This window comes from Erinaceus europaeus, chromosome 20, assembly GCF_950295315.1.
Source record: "Erinaceus europaeus chromosome 20, mEriEur2.1, whole genome shotgun sequence".
Classification (NCBI taxonomy): Eukaryota; Metazoa; Chordata; class Mammalia; order Eulipotyphla; family Erinaceidae; genus Erinaceus; species Erinaceus europaeus.
In genome coordinates this window covers 52,928,319-52,950,244 of record NC_080181.1, presented here as the reverse complement: position 1 = coordinate 52,950,244, position 21,926 = coordinate 52,928,319, and the positions used below count along the sequence as shown (strand labels likewise).

The following is a 21,926-nucleotide window of genomic DNA, read 5'->3' as shown; positions in this document are numbered from 1 at the left end:
AAAGCATGAGAATATACCCTCCAGATAAATAGCAAACCATCATCAACAAAATATTAGTAAACTGAATTCAGCAGCTTATTTTTTAATCCTTCTTAGGATGAGAAACTAGAACCATATGCAATCTATCCCAGGAATGAAGGCTGGAAGATTTTAAATGAGTGTGTTGCTAGTATGTCACAACAATCAAATAGAAAAAGCCCTCCGGATCACCTAAACAGATGCAGAAAACAAGTATGTATTAATAAATAGATCTGGAACAAAACCCTACACTTTTTCAAAATAACAAACATTCAAACTAGAAACAGAAGGAAGCTTTCTCCACCTGGTAAAGGGCAGCTATCAAAACCCACAGCTGGGGGCTGGGCTGTAGCGCAGCGGGTTTTACATGCACATGGAGCAAAGCACAAGGACTCGCACGAGGGTCCTGGTTCAAGCCCCCGGCTTCCCCACCTGCAAGGGGGTTACTTCACAGGTGGTGAAACAGGTCTGCAGGTGTCTATCTTTCTTTCCCCCTCTCGCGATTTCTCTCTGTCCTATCAACACTAGCAATGGCAACAATAACAACAAGGGTAACAAGGCAACAAAAATGGGGAAAATGGCCTCTGGGAGCAGTGGATTCGTAGCACATGAACCGAGCCCCAGCGATAACCCTGGAGGCAAAAAAAAAAAAAAAAAATCCATAGCTTACGACACCACCCTTAAATGGTGACAGACTCAACGTACTCACTTGAACATCACAAGGGACACATGTCTACTCTCACGCCATCAACTCAGCATTGTACTAAAGGGTCCACTTGAGCCATCAGGTGAGAATAAAGGGGTATCTAGTTTGGAAAGGAAGAAAGCTATCTGCAGACAAGATGAAACTGTATGTGACCAAGTCATAGGGAACCCACTTACAACTGTTACAACTGATAAAAAACAAATTCTACAAGATCGACAAGATCAACATACCAAATCTATTTATGTTCCTATGAATGAACAATCTAAAAATGCGATTAATAGAGTAATATCTGGTTGAGGAGATAGCTCCACCTGAGAGCACAGGACTTGTGTATGTGCCTAAGGTCCACGAGGCATCAATGCCAGAGGCGAATGAGGCTCTGATGGATCTCATTCTTGATCTCTCATAAACGATGAATCTTAAAATAAAGTATCGTTTACAACAGCACCAAGACAGAATACTAAGAAAAAAATTATTTCACATAAGTACAGGGATTACACACTAAAAAAAAACCATTGGAAGAAATTAAACATGACCTCAGTGAAAAGAACAGAACTGAGTCCAGAATTCCTAAGCTATATAATCAATCAATTTTCAACAAAGGCGCCCAAGAAAAGAATAGTTTTTCCTACAAATGGTGCTGAACAAATATAAGAATGATGTTTGAGCACTCCCTTTTACATACAAAAACATTAATTCTGATATTATAAACATAAGTCTGGGAGCTATGAGTACAAAACTCCTTGGAAAACACTTAGGAGTAAATCTTCATGACTTTGAGTTAGGCACAGTCTTCTTAAATATGATACTCAAAATATAAGCAATGAAAGAAATAGCAGGTAAATCAAATATCACCAAAACGTAAAACTTTCGTGCTTCAAATCTTACCACCAAGAAAGATAAACAATGGCCCATGTAACAGAAAATTTCTGCAGATCATCTATCTGGTAAGGAACCATAGGCAGACGAAGACCTTCAGCTCCTCACAGGCAAAGAGTCTATACACACATTACTACAAAACACAGAAATGGCCAATTAGCACATGGAAAGATGGTCCAAATCAGCCTCTAGACAAACACAAGTCACAGTGAGTGCTTGACATGCAAGCATGAGGTCCCCTGTCTGTCACCACCACTGCATTATGATGCACTGGTTCTCTTCCTCTTTCACTAACATGTTTCATATCTTTTCTTTTCTTTTCTTTTCTTTTTAATCCAAAATGATTTACCAGGATGCTTGAAAAAAAAAAAAATCACAAAGCCAGATAACTCCAAGTGTGGGCAAGAACAAAGAGAAATGGAAACCCTCAACATTACTGGAGATGGGGGAGATGTAAAAGAAGGTGCAGCCACTGTGGGAAACCATTTGGCAATTCCTCAAAAGGCTGTAAGCATAGTTATGTAACCAAGCAATAATACTCAAGTATATACCCAAGAGAAATGACGACATTTAACTACCAAAAAAAAAAAAAAAAAAAGTACCCCTCAGAGGAGCAACACTCATAATAATCCAACAGTGGGAAGAATCCACTGAAAAACTATCAAATGAAAAATAAAATGTGGTGGGAGCTGGGTGGTAGCGCAGTGGGTTAAGTGCACATGGTGCAAAGTGCAAGGACCAGCCTAAGGATCCCAGCTCAAGTCCCCAGCTCTCCGCCTGCAGGGGGATCACTTCGAAAGCGGTGAAGCAGGTCTGCAGGTGTCTATCTTTCTCTCCTCCTCTCTCGATTTCTCTCTGTCCTATACAACAATAACAACAGCTATAACAACAATAACCACCACCACAAGTTGGGCACCAAAATGGGAAAAAAAAGCCAACAGGAGCAGTGAACTGATTCATAGTGCTGGCACCGAGCCCCAGTGATAACCTTGGAGGCAAAAAATAAAAATAATAAAATAAAAATAAAATGTGGTAGGTCATTCATTCAGTGAAACACTGAAGAGCAAAAAACTGATACTTTCCCTGACATGAACCTTAGAAAACATTATGCTGAGTACAAGAATCCAGTCATATATGGGCTGGGAAGACAGATCACCAGGCTAGGACACCAGCTTTGTCCTACACACGACCCAGGATCAAACCTGGCCCCCACCACACTGGGAGAAGATTCAGTGTTGTCTCATCTTTCCTCTGCTGCTATCTGAAAAAGTGATGTCCCAGTGACAACAGCAAAAAAATAAAGAAATAAAAATTAAAAAGCCACGTACTATACTGACAGGAAGTTTCCAGAATAGGTACATCAGAAAAACCAAGTGTTTGCCAAGAGTGAGCAGGGGCAGCAGGTCCACCTCCATGCTACCCCTTACAGCAATGCCCTGGGGGAAAGAAGGCCGCTATCTCTGTAGAGAGCAGTGTAAGGAAGCTGGAATGGCCAGTGACTGTTAATGGCGTGGAGTTTCTTTGTGGGGTGACAGAAAGGTTCCAAAGTTAGTCAACAGTTATGATTACACAACTCTAAACAAAACTGAAATCCGCTAAATCACAACTCTAAATGATTGTGTGAACTCAACCTTAATACAGCTGTGTTGTCTTTTTTTTTTGGGGGGGGGAGGGGGGATGTTGTTGGTTTGTTTTAATCTAAATTATTTAGTTATGTGCAACTGTTGCAGAGAAAATAATGCTCTCCAAGTAGTGGGGAAGGGGGTTGTACATAAAATATCTTCTAGTATACCATTCATTTTGCTATGCTATGTTTAAGGTGAAAATCGTCTGTGTAGAGGAGTGGTCCTATGAAGACCCTGTCTTAGGAAGGAATCTTTAGCAAATCCCCCAGCCCAATTTGACCAATTTGCCCTCACAACACCTTTTCTGAAAAGGAGTCACCTAACAACTTTGACTTGATTTCTTGATTCACTTCATCTCCCAGCCCCCCCCGGAGGTGACACTGCAGCTTTCACTCAGGCCTAAGGTCAACAGCACTCTTGCTGGTGACAGACTGCCACCTAGTTGCAACACAGGGAAACTCAGAGTTGCAGCAGCACCCTGGGGCAAAAACAGGGAGAGCAGTGGGATTGCTTCATGCATGCATCTCAGCACCTCAGGTAAATGATCAGGCACAGCTCACAGGCATAACCTGTCACCAGTCCAGTACTTTGAGTGCTGGAGTCACTTAGCATTCCCTGAATGAAGCCCCACTTCCTGTTTTTTTTTTTTTCTGTGCTACAAATCCACTGCTGCTGGACACTCCCCCCCCTTTTGTTACCCTTGTTGTTTATCGTTGTTGTTGCTATTATTGTTGTTGTTGTTATTAGATAGGACAGAGAAAAATCGAGAGAGGATGGGGAGGCAGGGGGAGAGAAAGATAAGACACCTGCAGACCTGCTTCACCACTTATGAAGTGACTCCTCCCTGCAGGTGGGGAGCCGGGGGCTTTAACCAGGATCTTTACGCCAGTCCTTGCGCTTTGCGCCATGTGTGCTTAAGCCGCTGCACTATCACCTGGCCCCCTAAACCCAATTTGTGAAGAGTACAGCTCCAACAAATGCTTTTGTGGAGGGACTGAAAGCTCTTTGATAAATCCATGTGAGCATGTAACAAATCAACAGCAAAAGTAGAAAAGAGGAGATTTCATGATTTACTTACATATAACGGAGCTTGTTGTGGATTAAGTTTCATGACCCAGGATACTGTAACAGAAATGAAAGAAATGAATGAGAATACCATTTTAAACTGTCATCAAAATTACATTCACCACTTGAAGTCCTAGATGCCAAGCATAGCTAAGTGAACACAATAAAATGACATAATATATTTAAAAAAACAAAAGAAGAAGAAGTCTGAAATGACTGTGTACTCAGCTTTTAGTGGCGTTTGGAAAGCAGGACTACAATGTTCTTTGTTACCCAGATTCAAAAGCTGAACTTGGTGACTGGACCAGGACTTCTAGGCAAAAACCTCATGGTCCAGAATTGAGTGCTGGTCCTTTGCCAAGCACCTTGAATGAGAGCCTAAGCTGACCCATCCTCCTGAATCCCAGAAGTAGACACTAAGTGGTGGCACTGAAGTTTGATCTAAGCAAGTTTCCTATTCATCACAGGCACCTGGTAAAAAAGGCAATCAATATAAGTAATGGTACCAAACTGCCATTAATTCCTACCAAAAAAAATTAAAAGATTAAATTCCATTGTTTGTGTTTTACCAGATTATAGAAACCTAACAGTAAATTCAAATCCAAACAGCAGAAATTGGAGCTTCTCGATGAGCACATGTTCAGCAGAGACTTAGTGAGCAGGGATAACTGAACAGAATCCTCTCAACAGTAAAATCCTCACAGATCCACCAGTTTGGGTGAGTTGGAAACATCTGGGCTCAAGGCTCAGCTCAAAAGCTGAGTTTCAAATTCATTGGCGGGGGGTGGTCTCTGACCAGGTTCCAATCCCTAACCACCTCCAATCAGTGGCAGGCTGCACTAGGTTCTGCTGTCAGGTGGCTTCCCTGCACAGAGCAAACTGAAGCCCACAGGCCTCTCCACTCTCTGGTCAGCTACCCAGCCTGCTTGCTTTCACTCCATCCATCCGGCCCACCTTCACTTAATGATCTTGTACCCTTGGGTTCTAAGAAGGCCTACAGAAATCTACAGTGAAAACTGTATGAAGAATGTAGCAATAAGCATCTCTCTTAATAGGAACCCAAAATAGATTTTCAGTCCGTCAGATTCAAACAGCAAGCGTGGATGAAAAAGAAAGGCTGAAGCGTCCAAGTGCTTTCTCAGTGCATTCAATAACCATTTAATTTCAAATTAAGCTCACTGAGCTCACTGACCTTTTAATCAGCTTTCCTACTCCTGTTCAGACTTGCCTGGACAAAGGATTGAAAGAACCTACAAATTTATGAAACAATCTGCTTTAACGAACTTCTGAAGGGTTCGTGTCATCACAAGCAGAAGAAATTATCAGTGGCGAGTGAAACACGAATTAACGCCTAGGAAATCTACAAGACTGCAGAAATCTTCAGAGACGAAGTAGCTGCAGAGCAGCCCTCTGATGTGTCTGGGATTGCTGGGAAACTTAGGGTGGTGGTGTGTAAGGATCACGGGCATGGAAGCCTCTGTGTGGCCCCCAATGTGTTTGAATGCAGTTCCTGGCAGTAATGCCATCTGAACTGTTTGGGATCATGAACTCATCTAAACAGATTTCAAAGTCAGGGCCAACTTGTCCTGCTGTGAGAATTGAAGAGGTGTGACAACATGTCTGTCCTGCGTACTAGTCAGAGACAAAGGTCACGGTTACACGGGGACACAGGCTGTTGAAAGGCTAGATCTGTCCAAAGTCATCAAGGTAACGGCCCTAGTAGCAGCAGAGGGCATGCATGGCTCTTCAGAGCTGACACTTGGGGGTGGGAGGGCTGACTTTCATTTGTAAGAGCTTCATATTCATAAAGGAACCCCTGTTTAAAAAAAAAAAAGTCTTCCCCATTTCTCTGCTAAAGGAGAATCTGGTTTTTTATTTTGTTTTGCGGTGTCAGGACTTTTACCACTCCCAAGATAACTATTTTGTTCTTTTCTAAATTTTCAGATAATGAGAGACACTAGTTTCACTCAACTATACCTAGAACTTCAGAGTTCTGATGCTTAATCATATAGAAACAAACAAACAAACAAAACATGTTTTACAAAATGAATACATTTGCTGAAAAATACGTAAAATAATATTCCACCTGAGAAATGTGAGACGGTGCACTATACAAAAAGACAGGCTCTTGATCAGAATGGACATACTTAAAAATCAAACCTATACTCCAAGATCAACTTTTTAAAAGGTTGATTAATTAACTGATTGACTGACATGAGAGAAGTGGGAACCAGAGTATCACCCTGGCACAGGCAATGCTAAGGATAAACTCAGAACCTCACGCTTTAGATTCAATGCTCTAGTTACTTCATTACTTCCCAGACTGCTCCAAGATCAATTTTTAAGTCTTTTCTTTGTCCATAGATTTTGAATAGGCCTTCCCAAAGGAAAAACCAAAGGAATACACTCTATCTAGCCAATGCAGAAAAACCTTGTTAAGTCCTTTCTTACACAGCAAGTAACAGTAGCGCAGCGGGTTAAGCGTACGTGGCGCAAAGCGCAAGGACCAGCATCAGGATCCCAGTTCAAGCCCCCGGCTCCCCACCTGCAGGGGAGTCGCTTCACAGGTAGTGAAGCAGGTCTGCAGGTGTCTTTCTCTCCCCCTGTCTTCCCCTCCTCTCTCCATTTCTCTCTGTCCTATCCAGCAATGATGACATCAATGACAACAATCATAATAACTACAACAATAAAACAAGGGCAGCAAAAGGGAAAATAAATAAAATATTAAAAAGGGAAGTTTTACAGTTTGTCATTTATATCAAAACAGATCTCAGACCATTTTTAATGCACCTGGCTCCATTATATATGTCCCTGTGTTCTTCCTCAACGCCTACAGGAAGTCTCAAGGTGCTGCCCACTTGAGAAGCAAAGACTGTGGCTTAGATCTCTTCCTGCACTTTGAAATAAATCATCATCACCAGCCATTTCTTCAGCGGACATAAAGCAAACCCCATCTTCAGAGCAAGCCAGCACTGGCTGTGCAGTGCTTGGATGAGCAGTTGCAAAACGTTTTGGACTGTTTTTTACAGTTCACATCACCTGTAAAGGACTATGTAGTCACTACATAGAATCTCAAGAACTGCCACGGCTGATGGGTTTGGAGGAAAATGGCCAGAAAAGCACTGCAACCAAGTACACAGCGCGTGAGTGAGATGAATGGAAAACCTCGGAAGCTGTAAGCACTGCATGCTGAGATAAAAAGTGGTGCTAGTGGTATTAGTAAGCAAACATTTTCTGTACAGGTCAGATGGCAGACATCTTGGGTTTTGCGGGTTTCAGGTGGTCTCTGTAATGACACACAAATGAATGGGTGTGACTATTCCCCAATAAGACTTTAATTACAAAAAAAAAAAAAAGAAAGCATTAGATTCAGACAGTGAACCATTCATTGTCAAGTTCCTTGTCAAAAACAAAGTATCTCTTGAGACAAAGGGCAGTATGTCCTCCATAATAGCCCTGTATGACTCCAATAATTTTGTATCTAAAAGCCACTTCTTGGTACAGAAAAGTCTTAGGGAGACACATAATATTCTCTAGATAAGAAATCTAAATGGGGGATGGGGTGGATAAATAGCATAAGAGATTCTCACACCCGAGGCTCTGAAATCCCAGGTTCAATACCCTGCACCACCATAAACCAAAGCTGATCAGTGCTCTGGTGAAGAGGGATGGGGTGGGGTGGGTAGTCTGAATGGATGAGCATCCCAGTTCATCAAGTGACTAACCTTGAGCAGGAAACCTGATTCAATCTCCTTACTCAGAGAAAGTGTGACAACTCGACCTATAAAATGGAAGTGGAGGAAGAGCTAAAAGAAATAAGCCAGCAAAAAACTCAAGCACATTGCCAGGCACACAGCAGAAGCCACTACTGCTTCTTGCAAAGTACCTGGGTCTCAATGGAGACCACTCTGTAAAATAGTCTGAAAACCAGGAGTCAGGCGGTAGCGCAGCGGGTTAAGCGCATGTGGCGCAAAGTGCAAGGACTAGCTCAAGGATCCTGGTTCGAACCCCCAGCTCCCCACCTGGAGGAGAGTAGCTTTACAGGCAGTGAAGCAGGTCTGCAGGTGTCTGTCTTTCTCTCCCTCACTGTCTTCCCCTCCTCTCTCCATTTCTCTGTCCTATCTAATAACAATAATAACTACAACAACAATAAAAAACAAGGGCAACAAAAGGGAAAATAAACAAATATAAAAAATTTTTTTTAAATAGTCTGAAAACCAAAATAGTGAAATCAACGGCCTCAGGTGCCCAGATACACATTTCTGACAACTAAAACAAGTTGGCAGGAAACTGCAATTCTGAAAAATAACAGAACCACCAAAAAAAAAAAAAAAAAAAAAAAAAGAATCTGGAGGAATGAACACAGACTGTTAGGCAGACATATCTCTGGGAAATGAAGGGAACTTACATTCCTTGATTATCTGTTCTTAATCATAACTATTCAAACAATGAACAAATATTACTTTTATAATCAGGAAAATACTATAAACAGCATATCTGTCCTTCAATATCAAAATGAGCTGAAAAATAATAATAAACAAAACTTTCTCCCCCCTAAAGATACAAAGTGAATCGATCTACAGCTTTCACTGAGGTGCTAGGAGCTGATAAAAGAAAGGCAAGTAAAATGAAAGTGTCTGCAGCCATGAGCAATTAGAAAGCAAACTCAGATCCACAGATTACACTAAAGCATCATCGAGCAGCTGCTTCACCATCAGTGAAATGCTGGGGGTCAGGGAAGACAGTACCCCCAATATCCTGTTAAGTAATTATACTGCAAACTCCCTTGAGCCTTTCAGTTTGGTGACTTCCTAAACACCTGTCCAGGTCTGGCAGACATATCACTTTAGTAGACACGTGTTTTTATCATTTACAACAGAGGAGCCTCCAAATCCACAAAAAGCCTGTGCGAACCATCACCCCTACACTGACCTCAGCTGTAATGGGAAGGCAGCTGTTCAGGACTCAAGTGAGCACCGAGGACTTTCACCTGCAGAGTACTTACATGGCAGGATACTTTTCAAATGAATTTCCATGGCCAAGGGCCGCCCCTGTTAAGATGGGGCTATGGTAATAAATCCTTTGAAACTCAAACATCTAGGGGTGAGGGTTAACAAGGAAATGGTCATGCATACTCTGGATTCTGGAAGAACAGTCAATATTTAGTTCTTAAGAAAAGTAACCGGGGCCAAGTGGTGGTGTACCTGGTTGAGTGCACATGTTAAAATGCAGAAGGAGCCAGGGTCGAGCCTCTGGTCCCCACCTGCAGGGGAAAAGCTTCACGAGTGGTGAAGCTGGGTTGCAGGCGTCTGTCTCTCTTCCTATCATGCCCTTCCCTCTCAACTCCTGGCTCTATAAAATAAATAAATAAATATAATAAAATAATTTTTTAAAAAAAGAAAAGTAACCATCTCCTTGCTGTTAAGGAATCTGGGTTGGTGGTTACAAATATGGTAGGCATTGTTGGGGGTGGACACAGGAAATTCTGAACAGAGGGAGAATCAGGGCACCAAAAACAAACAGGCATTTCCTGTTGAAGATGCCAAGTTTTGCAAGAGAGAGAAATATTACACATGCCAAATATATTTCCTGAATAAGAATAAGGGACTAAGGAATTCTAGCAAGAGCCTCAAGACTAAGTAGAGCTGTACTAAGTAATAGCTGAACAGGCAACTTTAAGCACTGACTCTCACGCTGTTATGGAAATATCCGAAGAAAGGGGCCGGGTGGTGGCACACCTGGTTAAATGCACGTTATAGTGCACAAGGAGCCGGGTTCGAGACCTCGGTCCCCACCTGCTTTGTGAGTGGTGAAGCAGGCCTGCAGGTGTCTCTCTGTCTCTTTCCCTCTCTATCTCCCCACCTCCTCTCAATTTCTGGCTGTTTCTATCAAATAAATGAAGATAATTAAAAAATTTTTAAAAACATTAAAAAAGAAAAAGAAAGAACCGCAGAGCAGCCGAGTGTTACACCTCTAAGCGTTACAGCTCCAGGGTGCAGCAGATCCAAAGGATGAGACTGAGGCCGAGACTGCGTGGAGGGCAGGGAAATACTTTATTTATTCTCTTTTTTTGTTATTGTTTTTGTTGTTGTTGTTGCTCTTGTTGTTTTATTGTTGTAGTTATTATTGATGTTATTGTTGGATAGGATAGAGAGAAATGGAGAGAGGAGGGAAAGACCGGGGAGAGAAAGACACCTGCAGACCTGCTTCACCACTTGTGAAGCGACCCCCCTGCAGGTGGTGAGCTGGGGGCTCCAACCAGGATCCTTAGGCCGGTCCTTGCGCTCTGCACCACCTGCGCTCAATCCGCTGCACTACCACCCAGCTCCCGGGAGATACTTTATTTACATTAACGGGTTGCAGGCTGATTCTTTTCAGACCTGCACCCCCACCTGTCCTGCAGCGCACAGCTTTTATTAGTTTCAAACTGGGCGTGGCACAAACTAATTGGTTAGAAACAATGTCCATCAAGATGCTGACAATAAAGGTGAGAGCAGGGTTGGCTACCAGCAGAGCCACTAGGACGCTGGAATGTAGAAGTGGGCATCTGCCAGGAGCCTACAGATCTTTCATTTCAAAGCCATGGTGCAGGTGAGCATCAGCTGGAGGCCTTGCTAAATGATGCAGAGTCTTGCCTGGGCCAATCCCAGCAGAGAAACTGGACCTGGTGACATTTACAGCTTTAGAATCCTGGCACACAGTGTGTAAAACAATGCTAAAGACTCACAATACAACTGTGATTCTCTCAGGACACAGCCTTGCTCTGTCCTACTGTCACATGACAGGGTGCTTACTGGTCACTAAAGAAAATGCTGGGGGGACAAGTAGGGAGGAGGGACAGGAAGGAGGAGGGACAGGAAGGGGATGAAGAGTCCAATACAGGCTATACCTACCACAAGGTTACTATGCCTATTGGGTAACCCATCACTAATAAATAAATAAGTGAATGTGAGTGTAGTGTTTTGTGATTTCTTTTGCCCATCTGTATTATGGTAGATATTGCCCGTGTTACATTCGTTTCCGTGTGTGAACTGTTGTGTGTGTTTGCTTCTCCTAATTCCTTTACCCCTCACCCACAGAGGCTACTCCCAGATCTTGCTTCTTATGCATGGTGATGCAGTGAACATGGAGGTGTAGATATCTTTTCATTTAGTGTTTCTGTTGCCAAGGAAGTAGCATAAAAGGTATACAAAATGACTTTCATGTCTGAGGCAACAGGTTCAATCCCTTGAACCACCATAAGCCAGAGCTAAGCAGTACTCGGGTTTAAAAAAAAAAAGAAAAGAAAAAAAAAACAATCTAAGTATTTTTGTTTTCCTCAGATAAGCTTCCAGAAGTGCGTCTTTTGGGTCATGTGGTGGCTCTATTTTTGATTGTTTGAGCAACATCCATATTATTTTCCTTAGTGACTGCTCCAATTTACATCCCCACCAACAGCGTGGGGGTTACTCTCCCCCGTGTCCTCAACAAAGCTTGTTCTTGTCTGTCCTTCTCCAACAGCCACTCTAATACTCTGAGGTGGTATCTCTGGGATTGATCCGATTTCCCCTCGTGATTAGTGATGCTGTGGTTCTCTGGGCCTCCTGCTCTTCACTTATGCTTATCATATCTGTGGGCACACAAGGCGGCAATAAATGGAAGACCATCTCTTATCTGTGACTTGTTACCATAGCCATGCACAAACACAATATAAAACTTGAATTGGGTTTGTTGGCAGGACACCAAAAGCAAAGGACTCTGGGGAAATAGGGCAGGTTGAAGGCTGGGGTAGGGGCTTTCTGGTCCTGGTGCATGATGGTGGGAAAGGGCCCAAGCTGAGGATGGCAATGTTTTGCAGACATCTATACCAGGAGGTAAGAAGCTGTACCCATGTGTCAATAACTGTACTGTAAACCATTAAACCCTCAATAAAAACAATAAAAAGTAAAAGTCCATGTACAATTAACTGTTGAACCTGAGGATGGCAATGTTTTGCAGACATCTATACCAGGAGGTAAGAAGCTGTACCCATGTGTCAATAACTGTACTGTAAACCATTAAACCCTCAATAAAAACAATAAAAAGTAAAAGTCCAGGGCACCAAAGTAAAAACCCAGTGGTGAGGGGTAGACATGTAGCTTCCTGGGCCAGTGGGGGGTGGGAATGGGCGGGAGGGATGGGTCACGGTCCTTTGGTGATGGGAATGGTGTTTATGTACACTCCTAGCAAAATGTAGACATATAAATCAGTAGTTAATTAATATGAGAGGGGGAAATCAATTGTATGTCTCAAAGGTTCTCAAAAGACAAACTGAATCTTTTTAATAGATAGGCAACGTATTCGATATGCGGACTCTCTCAAAAGCCTAGACCAAGTAGATTAGAAGCTTCCAATAGCACAGCTATATACAAGATACTGGGTACTGTACAGCAAACCATAACAAAGGGACTTTTCAAAGTTAACCCAATTAACAAATAATGTGATGATAATATTAACTATTGATTGTCTTTTTGAAGCCTAAGACAGCAGGAACCTCACATCTTCACTATAGAGCCCCTACTTCCCCCAGTCCTGGCACCCATGGATAGGGCTCACTTTCCCGTATGCTTCTCCCAATCCATACCAAATAATATTGCATCCGCCGATCACAACCTAACCAAAGCAACGATTGCCATCTCAACATGCTTCACCTCAGAGTGTATCCAGAGACTTCATGTGTGGAATGACAACCCTTCAGCTTCATTACTCGGGTGAGACCTTTCCTTTTATAGTACACTCTAATTTCATCTCAGGTAGTTCACTTTCTAATAAAGTCCCATAACCTAGACATACACCAGTTTCTGTGAGAGAGAGCGTATGCGCACACGTATCCATAAACTACTGCAAAATATATACCTGAAAGCAGGATTACACTAGAGTTTGTAGTGAGTACCTCCCCAACACTTCCTCTCCACTATTCCAATCTTGGGATCCATGTTTGCTCAACAAATTGTTTGGCTTTGTATGTTAACTCTCTTTTCAATCACCAGGTTCCAGATGCCACCAGGATGCTGGCTAGGCTTCCCTGGATTGAAGACCCCACCAATGTGTCCTGGAGCTCAGCTTCCCCAGAGACACACCTTACTAGGGAAAGAGAGAGGCAGACTGGGAGTATGGACTGACCAGTCAACGCCCATGTTCAGCGGGGAAGCAACTACAGAAGCCAGACCCTCTACCTTCTGCAACCCTCAATGACCCTGGGTCCATGCTCCCAGAGGGCTAGAGAATGGGAAGGCTATCATGGGAGAGGGTGGGTTATGGGGATTGGGTGGTGGGAATTGTGTGGAGTTGTACCCCTCCTACCTTATGCTTTTGTTCACTAATCCTTTCTTAAATTAAAAATTTAAATTAAAAAAAAAAAAAAAAAAGTAAAAGTCCATGTACAATTAACTGTTGAACTACTGCAACAAGAAGAAGCCCACACCAACTTCCTAAGGGGAACTACGCCTGTAAACAGATCACTCCATTACAATATGGTCGCGACTGCAGTCATGGAAACATCACAAGCACCAGGAAGGAGCAATAAACATCAGGTTCAATCACTGGAGGTCAAGCCTGAGGCAGGTTTCACCAGGGGGGTGGAGGAGCAGCACATCTCTAGGGGAACAGCATGGACAAGGACACCATGTAGCACGGTGGACTGTCCAGCCCTCCAAAGGCAGGTGCTAGCAGAGGCCATGGGACAGGACTTGGAAGGGGCACACACACCTCACAGCTGCCTGGCCTGGAGAGGCAAGGCAGGGGGACAGAAGCAAACCCACACACTGCTCGGGCAGAGTTCTATCTTCAAGAGATTAAAGCCATCCAAGGTAGTGTCATCAACAAACCTTATTTCCCTTCTTTTTCTCTTTTTTAAATTGCTATTAGGGTTATCACTGGAGCTGGCACTAGGAATTCACTACTCCTGGTGGCCACTTTTTATTTTATTTTTTTTTTTTTTTGGATAGAGAATAGAGAGAAATTGAGAGGAGAGGGGGAGATAGAGAGGGAAAGAGACAGAGAGACACCTGCAGTCCTGCTTCACCACTTGTGACGCGTCCCTCCTGTAGGTGAGGTGAGGGCCAGGGGCTTGAACATGGGTTCTTATGCACTTTAACGTGTGCACGTAACCAGGTGTGCCACCAGGGGGCCCCACTTTATTTTCTTTTATACTTTGATAGAGCAGAAAGAAATTGAGAGGGGAGGGGAACTAGAATGGGAGAGAGACGGCTGCAGATTATTTCACTGATCATGAAGCTTCCCCCCTGCAGGTGTAAAGCAGGGGTGTGAACCCAGGTCCTTGCGCCTGGTACTGTGTGCTGCACTTAAGTGGGTGTGCCATCTCAACTCAAACTATTTGTTCATAGGTACAGGGGAAGGATGGAAGAAGTCTGTAATCATGCAGCTGAACTCAAATCACAGAGGCAAGCAATGGTTGTGGCTTACAATCCATAAAGCTGGGCTTCCCAGGCAGCAGAGTCCTCACTGGGGGTCTCGGAAGCAGCCCACACAGCCCCTCCGCCCCGGGAACCACTGCCAGCTTGCCTGCCTGTCTCTGCTTGCAGACTGGAGCACCAACCTTATCTGGAGGAGATCTCTCCAGGCTCCGGTTGTTCCTCTGACTCAACCCTGCTGAAATTCAATCTGCATTCTATCCCTCCCCTCTGTCTACACGATAGCGAGTAGTCTTTTACTACGGCTCTTTGGGGATGCCAAACTCTTTTCTTTAGGCAGTCCTAGGGGGTGGCACTGAGCCCTGCCATGGTCCGGCAGTGGCAGGCAAAAGCTTAAAAATGAGCATTTGTCATTTGGGGACATTGAACCCATCTTGGTTCTATCTGCACCCCCAGTGGGATTCCAAAGTCCAAACACTGCAACCAGCTCTAAATAAAGAACTGACAGGCGCAATGTAGACTCGGATATGAAACATACCTTTCATCTTTGCTGAACTCTAAGAAGCCATGCAGCAGCGCCTGGCTGTTCTGCTGACTAGTGTTTAGTCCACAGGTCATGGCTGAGCCTCCACCCAGCCTCTGCACCTCAGCCCAGCCTGGCCCTCACACCGATGATGTCTCCTGCACCCTTAGCAATGCTTTCCCGCACCCTCGCTGCATCTGATAACAGGATGGCTCCTGATAATCTACCTCACACCATCAGCAGAGTGCTGTCTGGTGTCGGGTGTCTGTTGCCCTTTTGATCCAGGGCTATCCTTTTTGCCCTGTCTTCACTGGGTCCCCAGCACTGTGGATCTCCCGGGCAGCACTGCCACACCTGCACCGCTGCTGTCACAGTAACTGGTGCAGCACCAAGCCCAGTGGGTAGAGTGCTGGACTCGGTGCCAAGCCCCCAGTCAACAGTGCAGAAACACCTGGTCAATGTGAACACCAGAGACAGAAAGGAGCAGCTTTTGTGCCCCGTTTGGTAGCTAAGGAGCTATGGCTATAGCTCCCAGAGCAAACTCAACCTATCAAAATCAAACTTCCTTAGGTCAGTCTAGTTCCGGAAGGTTAATCGAGTAGCTCCTGAAAGGTAGTAGTCTGGACTTTTGCCAGCCCTATCAGTCTGCTTAATGAATTAATCGCAGAGGTGATGGGATGTGGCTGACCTCAAAGCAAAGGGAGGGCTGAGCGAGTGCTGCTCTGAACAGGCCATCGGAGCTCTCACCCACTGGCTGCCTGCTCAGGCGGGGAAGAGAAACACAGGCACATGCTATTTCAATTCTCTTTTGGTGCTCAACACAGGCTTGTGGTTTCCTGCAAAAATGGTTTCTGCTGCTGTGCAAAGGCCGACATGGAGAAGAAACCTCCACACAGCTTTTCCACAGGTGAGAATTTTGCCGCCAGCTGTATCCTGTTATCCAGAGGAAATGGAACTGTGAGCAGCCAGGAGGTCCAGACGGGGGAGAGCCAGACCATAAATTCAATCCGCGCTGACACTCCTATAACTGTGGTAATAAGTACGAACTTTAAATTTAGAAAAGCTCGGACACAGCTGGGCTTTATGTAAATTGACTTCAGCAGAGGCTAAAATAGATATCCGGTAAAGAGCTGGCCAAATACAAACCTTTCCTATTTCCTTCATCTTTCCAACCTTTATCGTCCAAAAGGCAAGCAGTGTGCTGAGCTGAGCCAGTTACAAGTCACTGGAAAAGACTGCGTATGGGCAAGTGTGCTCTCCCGTGAAGGGGGGCATTCCCGAGTGTGAATGCCAAGTGTGTCTGTCTGGCCTGGCCTGGACAGAACCCCCTCTCAGGTCCTGGAGGGGCTCCCCTGTCAGGAATTACTTCACAGTGGTGACAGCAGGCCCACCTGTGAAACACACTACATGACAAAGGCACGACACCAAGTCTTCCCATGGAGAAGAGGTGTTGGAAACTGGCGTCAGAGGGGTTGGGCAGCAAGCAGAGCATACAGGGTATGGGTTTGAGCCCCTATTCCTACGTGCAGGGGCTAATTTTAGAAATGATGATGATGATGATTAAAGAGAAAAAAAGGAAGCAATGGCTGCCAGGAGCAGTAGATTTGTTGGGCAGACACCAAGCCCCAGTGATAACCCTGGTGACAATAAAAATTAAAATAAACCCTGACTTGAGTTATCCTTTGGGGAGTCATATCTGCTTTGTAACATGAAGTGGTTAGAATATTTAATCATTGGTGTGTTTATTTTTTAAAACAAAACTGCAAACAATCGAGTGAAACTTTACGGAAGTCATCACCCTAACATGCATGAGTCCTGTGCACTCTCAACACGCTACAGAGCCTGTGGTCATCTGAGTGGCGTTTTTTTACTAGTGTAGCTACTTTTGGCAAAATAAATTTAAGTCTGGCAGTGCCAGGAGAAAGGACTGGTAAAACTAATTTTTTACTGAGTTTAAAATTAACTAGGTTAGAAAAAAGTTATGTTCTGCAAAACTTGATCAACTCATTCATGATTTGAAGATAATTTTTTAAAAGCGAAGCTCCCATCAAATTACTAAAGCTACTGCCAAGCCAAATTTGGAATTTAAAATAATAAACTTAAAAGGAACTTTACAAATCAGCTCCTGGATTTCTGAATTCCTTTTAAGAATAAATCACAAGGGGAGTCAGGCAGTAGTGCAGCGTGTTAAGTGCAAGTGGCGCAAAGCGCAAGGACCGGCGTAAGGATCCCAGTTCTAGCCCCCGGCTCCCCACCTGCAGGGGAGTCGCTTCACAGGCGGTAAAGCAGGTCTGCAGGTGTATCTACCTGTCTCTCCTCCTTTCTGTCTTCCCCTCCTCTCTCCATTTCTCTCTGTCCTATCCAACAACGACAGCAACAAGAATAACTACAATAAAATAACAAAGGCAACAAAAGAGAATTAAAAAAAAAAAGAATAAATCACAGAGGGCTATGTATGTTCATGACATCAAAAATGAAAAGTCACCTCCCATGAAGTCATAAGTAAATAAATTGACATAAAAAATACATACATGGGGGGAGGGTTCAGGCAGTAGTGCAGGTTAAGCACACATGGCATAAAGCGTAAGGATCCTCATAAGGATCCCTGATCAAGCCCCCGGCTCCCAACCTGCAGGGGGGTCGCTTTACAGGCAGTGAAGCAGATCTGCAGGTGTCTGTCTTTCTCTCCTCCTCTCTGTCTTCCCCTCCTCTCTCCATTTCTTTCTGTCCTACCCAACAACAACAGCAACAACAACAACAACAACAATAACTACAACAAGGGCAACAAAATGAGAAAAATGGCCTCCAGGAGCAGTAGATTCCTAGTGCAGGCACTGAGCCCCAGCGATAATCCTGGAGGCAAAAAATATATATAGACCTACAGCTTTAAGCCACTGTAGCTTTTCTAGCCGTGGCTGAGGAGACTGATGTCATGTTGCAGACATGCCTGGCCAGTGAGAGCAGAAACAGACCTCATCCCTAGCACGTGAGGCCTCAAGCATGTGATATGTTCAACGAGAGAGTTGGGCTTGTGCCGCATCATGCCATTTCCTCTAAAATAAATGCATGTCACATTTCAGAACATACAGGCGTTTCAAGCAATCAATGTTCTAGCTAATAGAGTGACGTCCATGCTAACATTTCAGTCATGATAAGGAATTTTTGAGAATCTTCACAATAAAAACAAGTCTTTGGGGCGGGGAGGGGGAGACTAAAGGGTTCTGAGCGTATTGTCGGGAAAGTAACCCCGTGGCTTCCCAAGCTGTGGCCTCTGAGGGGCGAGGGGGGAGGAGGGGAACAGCCACTTGACCGCCCAGAGCACGAAGAAAACATTCAATGTGGAAGGTGAAGAGGAAGTGAAAATGTAAAACATCCCGAAAGAAAGAATCTGAAAGGCCGCAGACTCAGCAAGTGGCTCGAGTGTGTGCTCTAGGCAGAGGCTGTGGTTCACAGAGCCCACACACACAACAGGCCTGCTACACCAGTCAGCTGGTTTAGCACCATTTTATCAAAGCATAGGGAGCTGAGAAGGCCCGGCCAGAGATCTCACTTGGGTTGTGTGCTGCTTTGCCGGGTGTGTGACCCAGGTTCACACCCAGCCCCCACTACGCTGGAGAAAACTTTGCTTCTGTGACCTCTCTCTCCCCCCACCGCCCCCGTCTATATGGGGGTGTGGGGGAGGGTATCATGCCAGACTGGTGTAGCCTTGGCGATGACCCAAAAAAAAAAAAAAAGAAAGCAAGAAAAGCAAACAGCTGGAATTTAGACTCATGAAAAACTGAGGTTGCCTACCCCAGCCCCACCAGAAATGCCCAAAGTGAAGACTCACCACCTTAGACAGCCCGCGCCAAAAGGAGGGTGGATGTATACACCCTCTGGTCACAGAGGACCCCAGGGGAGGAGAGAGCTGAATGCCAACACCCAGCAGAGCTGGCTGCAAGGCCTTTTTCTCCTGGGTGAGACAGTGGTTGCAAACTTCTCAGAAGTGCTGTAGGTCTAATGCAGACGTGCGGCCCCTAGCACAAAGGTGGTTCCACAGAGGTGTTCTCTACACTGTATCTCTCACTGAAAACAACAGGTACACTTGGGGAAACACAGTAATGCAGGATGGGAGACGATGAGGAAACAAGTCCTTCTCCTGACTTGAAGCAACAGCAGAATCAAAGCACAGCCAGCCCCTGGCCCAATACCCACTAGCATGGAGGTTAGATGTTAGCCCCTCAGGGATACTGGTGACAAGGAAAAAGATGAAGGTGCTGTTAACTATCAGACGTGGGCTCCAGACCAGCTGTCTGGGCGGCTGCTCTCACCAGTAGGAAGCAGCAATGGCCAGAAGCCAACAGTCTCAGCTCCACCCCACAGGTGAAGCTCAGTGCCACTTTTCCCATGGTTTTAAACATATATTTCCAATTCTCCTTTCTTTTTTTAAAATTTTTTATTTCTAAAAAGGAAACATTGACTCAGCCATAGGATAAGGGGGTACAACTCCACACAATTCCCACCACCAGAACTCTGTATCCCCTCCACTCCCCTGGTAGCTTTCCTATTCTTTATCCCTCTGGGAGTATGGACCCAAGGTCATTGTGGGATGCAGAACGTGGAAGGTCTGGCTTCTGTAATTGCTTCCCCGCTGAACATGGGCATTGACAGGTCGATCCATACTCCCAGCCTGTCTCTCTCTTTCCCTAGTGGGGAAGGGCTCTGGGGAAGCGGAGCTCCTTTCTGTTCCCCTCCCCAAAGGCATTTAAGCAGGGGGCAAACTGCCCAGTCCTACTGTATGACAGAGGAGGAAGGAGGCTCAGGCTAAAGGCTGCCCTCTTTGCCACACTCTGATCCCCTCTCCCCTTTCCTCCCCATGGTGGCACGTAACATCTCAATGGAGCAAGCTAGTCATTTCATAGTCCATGTGTTAGTACAGAAATAGGAACACTAAATGTTCAGAGAACAGAGTAAAGAGATTATCAAGTAGCTCCAATTATACCAACTGACCTCATCTTCTTGTTGCAAATTGCTTCCTGGCATCTGAAATCCATTTCTGAAACCCCACCAAGGGCCTCTGAAGAAAGCCCTCCTGCCTTCCCCCCTCTCGGGCATACACTGGAAATGCAGTGGGTGGTAGATGGATGCATTCCCTGGCTCCCAGAAACCAAACTCCTCAACACTCCACCATCCAAGTCCTGCATCGACAGGTAAGCTGGGGCCTTCTATTTCACTCTTCACTGGGTGTTTGTCTCACTTAATCATCCCCCAAGTAAATACCTTAACGGTTCTGACATCGTCAACTCATCGACTGTGACACCAGCAAACATCCCCCTCCTCGCTGGCACCTAAGAGTTTACTTACTGCATCCCAAACACTGTGCTAACCGCACCTGAATCCATTCACCACCTGAAGAGATCAGTGACTTGAGTTAAAGAGAAGTAACCTGGATAAGGGTTGTGCAGCCAGAGAACAGTGGGGCCTAAATTGGAACCCAGCTGACTCCATGCTTAGGTTGTTGGTCTCTGCTCTGATGCTTTGTCTTGTCTATCTCAATTCCCCCATCTCCATTTCTTACATCGTGAAGGAACGGTGTTGGATCATCAGGAAGCTCCTGCCCACTCTGTCACTGTAGAAACACAGGTACAGACAGGAAGGTGGCTGGTGGTGAGGAACATTCTGCTGATTCTCAAACTGAAGGGAGAGAAAGAAGGCAGAGGCAAAGGCTGTTTAAAGCTTCTCTGCAGCCTTATTCAACTGTCCTTCTCCCTCAGAACTGAACCGGTGGAGACAAGTTTATGGATGAGCCCTGTTCTGCTTTTCCAGAGCAGCAGGTCAGAGCCTAGAGAAAAAGTCAGCTGCGTCATTACCCAACATGGAAGGCAACGAACGCAACAGACCAACATGTTCCTACCCAATCCAAGTGGAAATGTTTACAAGCTAGAGAACCAGCTGGGAATAGGCTCCCTTCTACACAAACACAGAAGAACATCTGCCAGCCGAAGTCTGCTGCCTGAAAAATCTAGTTGCTATTACATAAACAATAGAAACTTAGGAGAGTCTTGTAGAACTTAGGGGGAAAGCACTATATCTCTGATACAGAAAATAATCAAGGCTTCAGGAGAGTGAAGGGTGCATTTTTCACAATTGTGGTGAAAGTGAATGTTTCTTTTTTAATATTTATTTTATTTTATATCATCTTTATTGGATAGAGACAGCCAGAAATTGAGAGGAGGAGGGAAGCTAGAGAGGGAAAGAGACAGACACCTGCTTCACCACTCACAAAGCTTGGGAACCAGGGTCTCAAACCCGGGTCGTTGCCCACTGTAGCATGTGCGTTCAACCAGGTGTGCCACCACATGGCCCCATCTTAGGCCCTTCTACCTCAAAAGATTAAGGTAAGCCCCAGAGTCTTAATATTTATTTATTCCCTTTTTATTGTCCTTGTTTTATTGTTGTAGTTATTATTGTTGTTGTTGTTGATGTTGTTGGCTACGACAGAGAGAAATGGAGAGAGGAGGGGAAGACAGAGAGAGGGAGAGACAGGCAGACGTGCTTCACCCATTGTGAAGTGACTCCCCTGCAGGTTGGGAGCCGGGGGGCTCGAACCGGGATCCTTACTCCAGTCCTTGTGCTTGGCGCCACATGCACTTAACCTGCTGCGCTACCACCCGATTCCTGAAAGTGAATGTTTCTAGCAGAATGCATGAAATAACACAAAATTGGCACATACTGAAAAC

The 21,926-nt window shown here is 44.8% G+C and overlaps 1 protein-coding gene across 10 annotated transcripts in view; it reads right to left on the bottom strand.

Annotated features, from left to right (window-relative positions):
* AKAP13 (A-kinase anchoring protein 13) overlaps positions 1–21,926 on the bottom strand; it is a 323,919-nt gene that overhangs the window by 234,472 nt on the left and 67,521 nt on the right. For all 10 annotated transcript variants that reach the window (XR_009546608.1, XM_060179361.1, XM_060179364.1 and 7 more), the window contains exon 2: positions 4,307–4,350. Coding sequence is in view for 9 of the 10 variants with exons in the window: in XM_060179361.1 (XP_060035344.1) it covers positions 4,307–4,339 (33 nt within the window). In the remaining variant the exon portion in view is untranslated. The remainder of the gene's footprint in view (positions 1–4,306; positions 4,351–21,926) is intronic.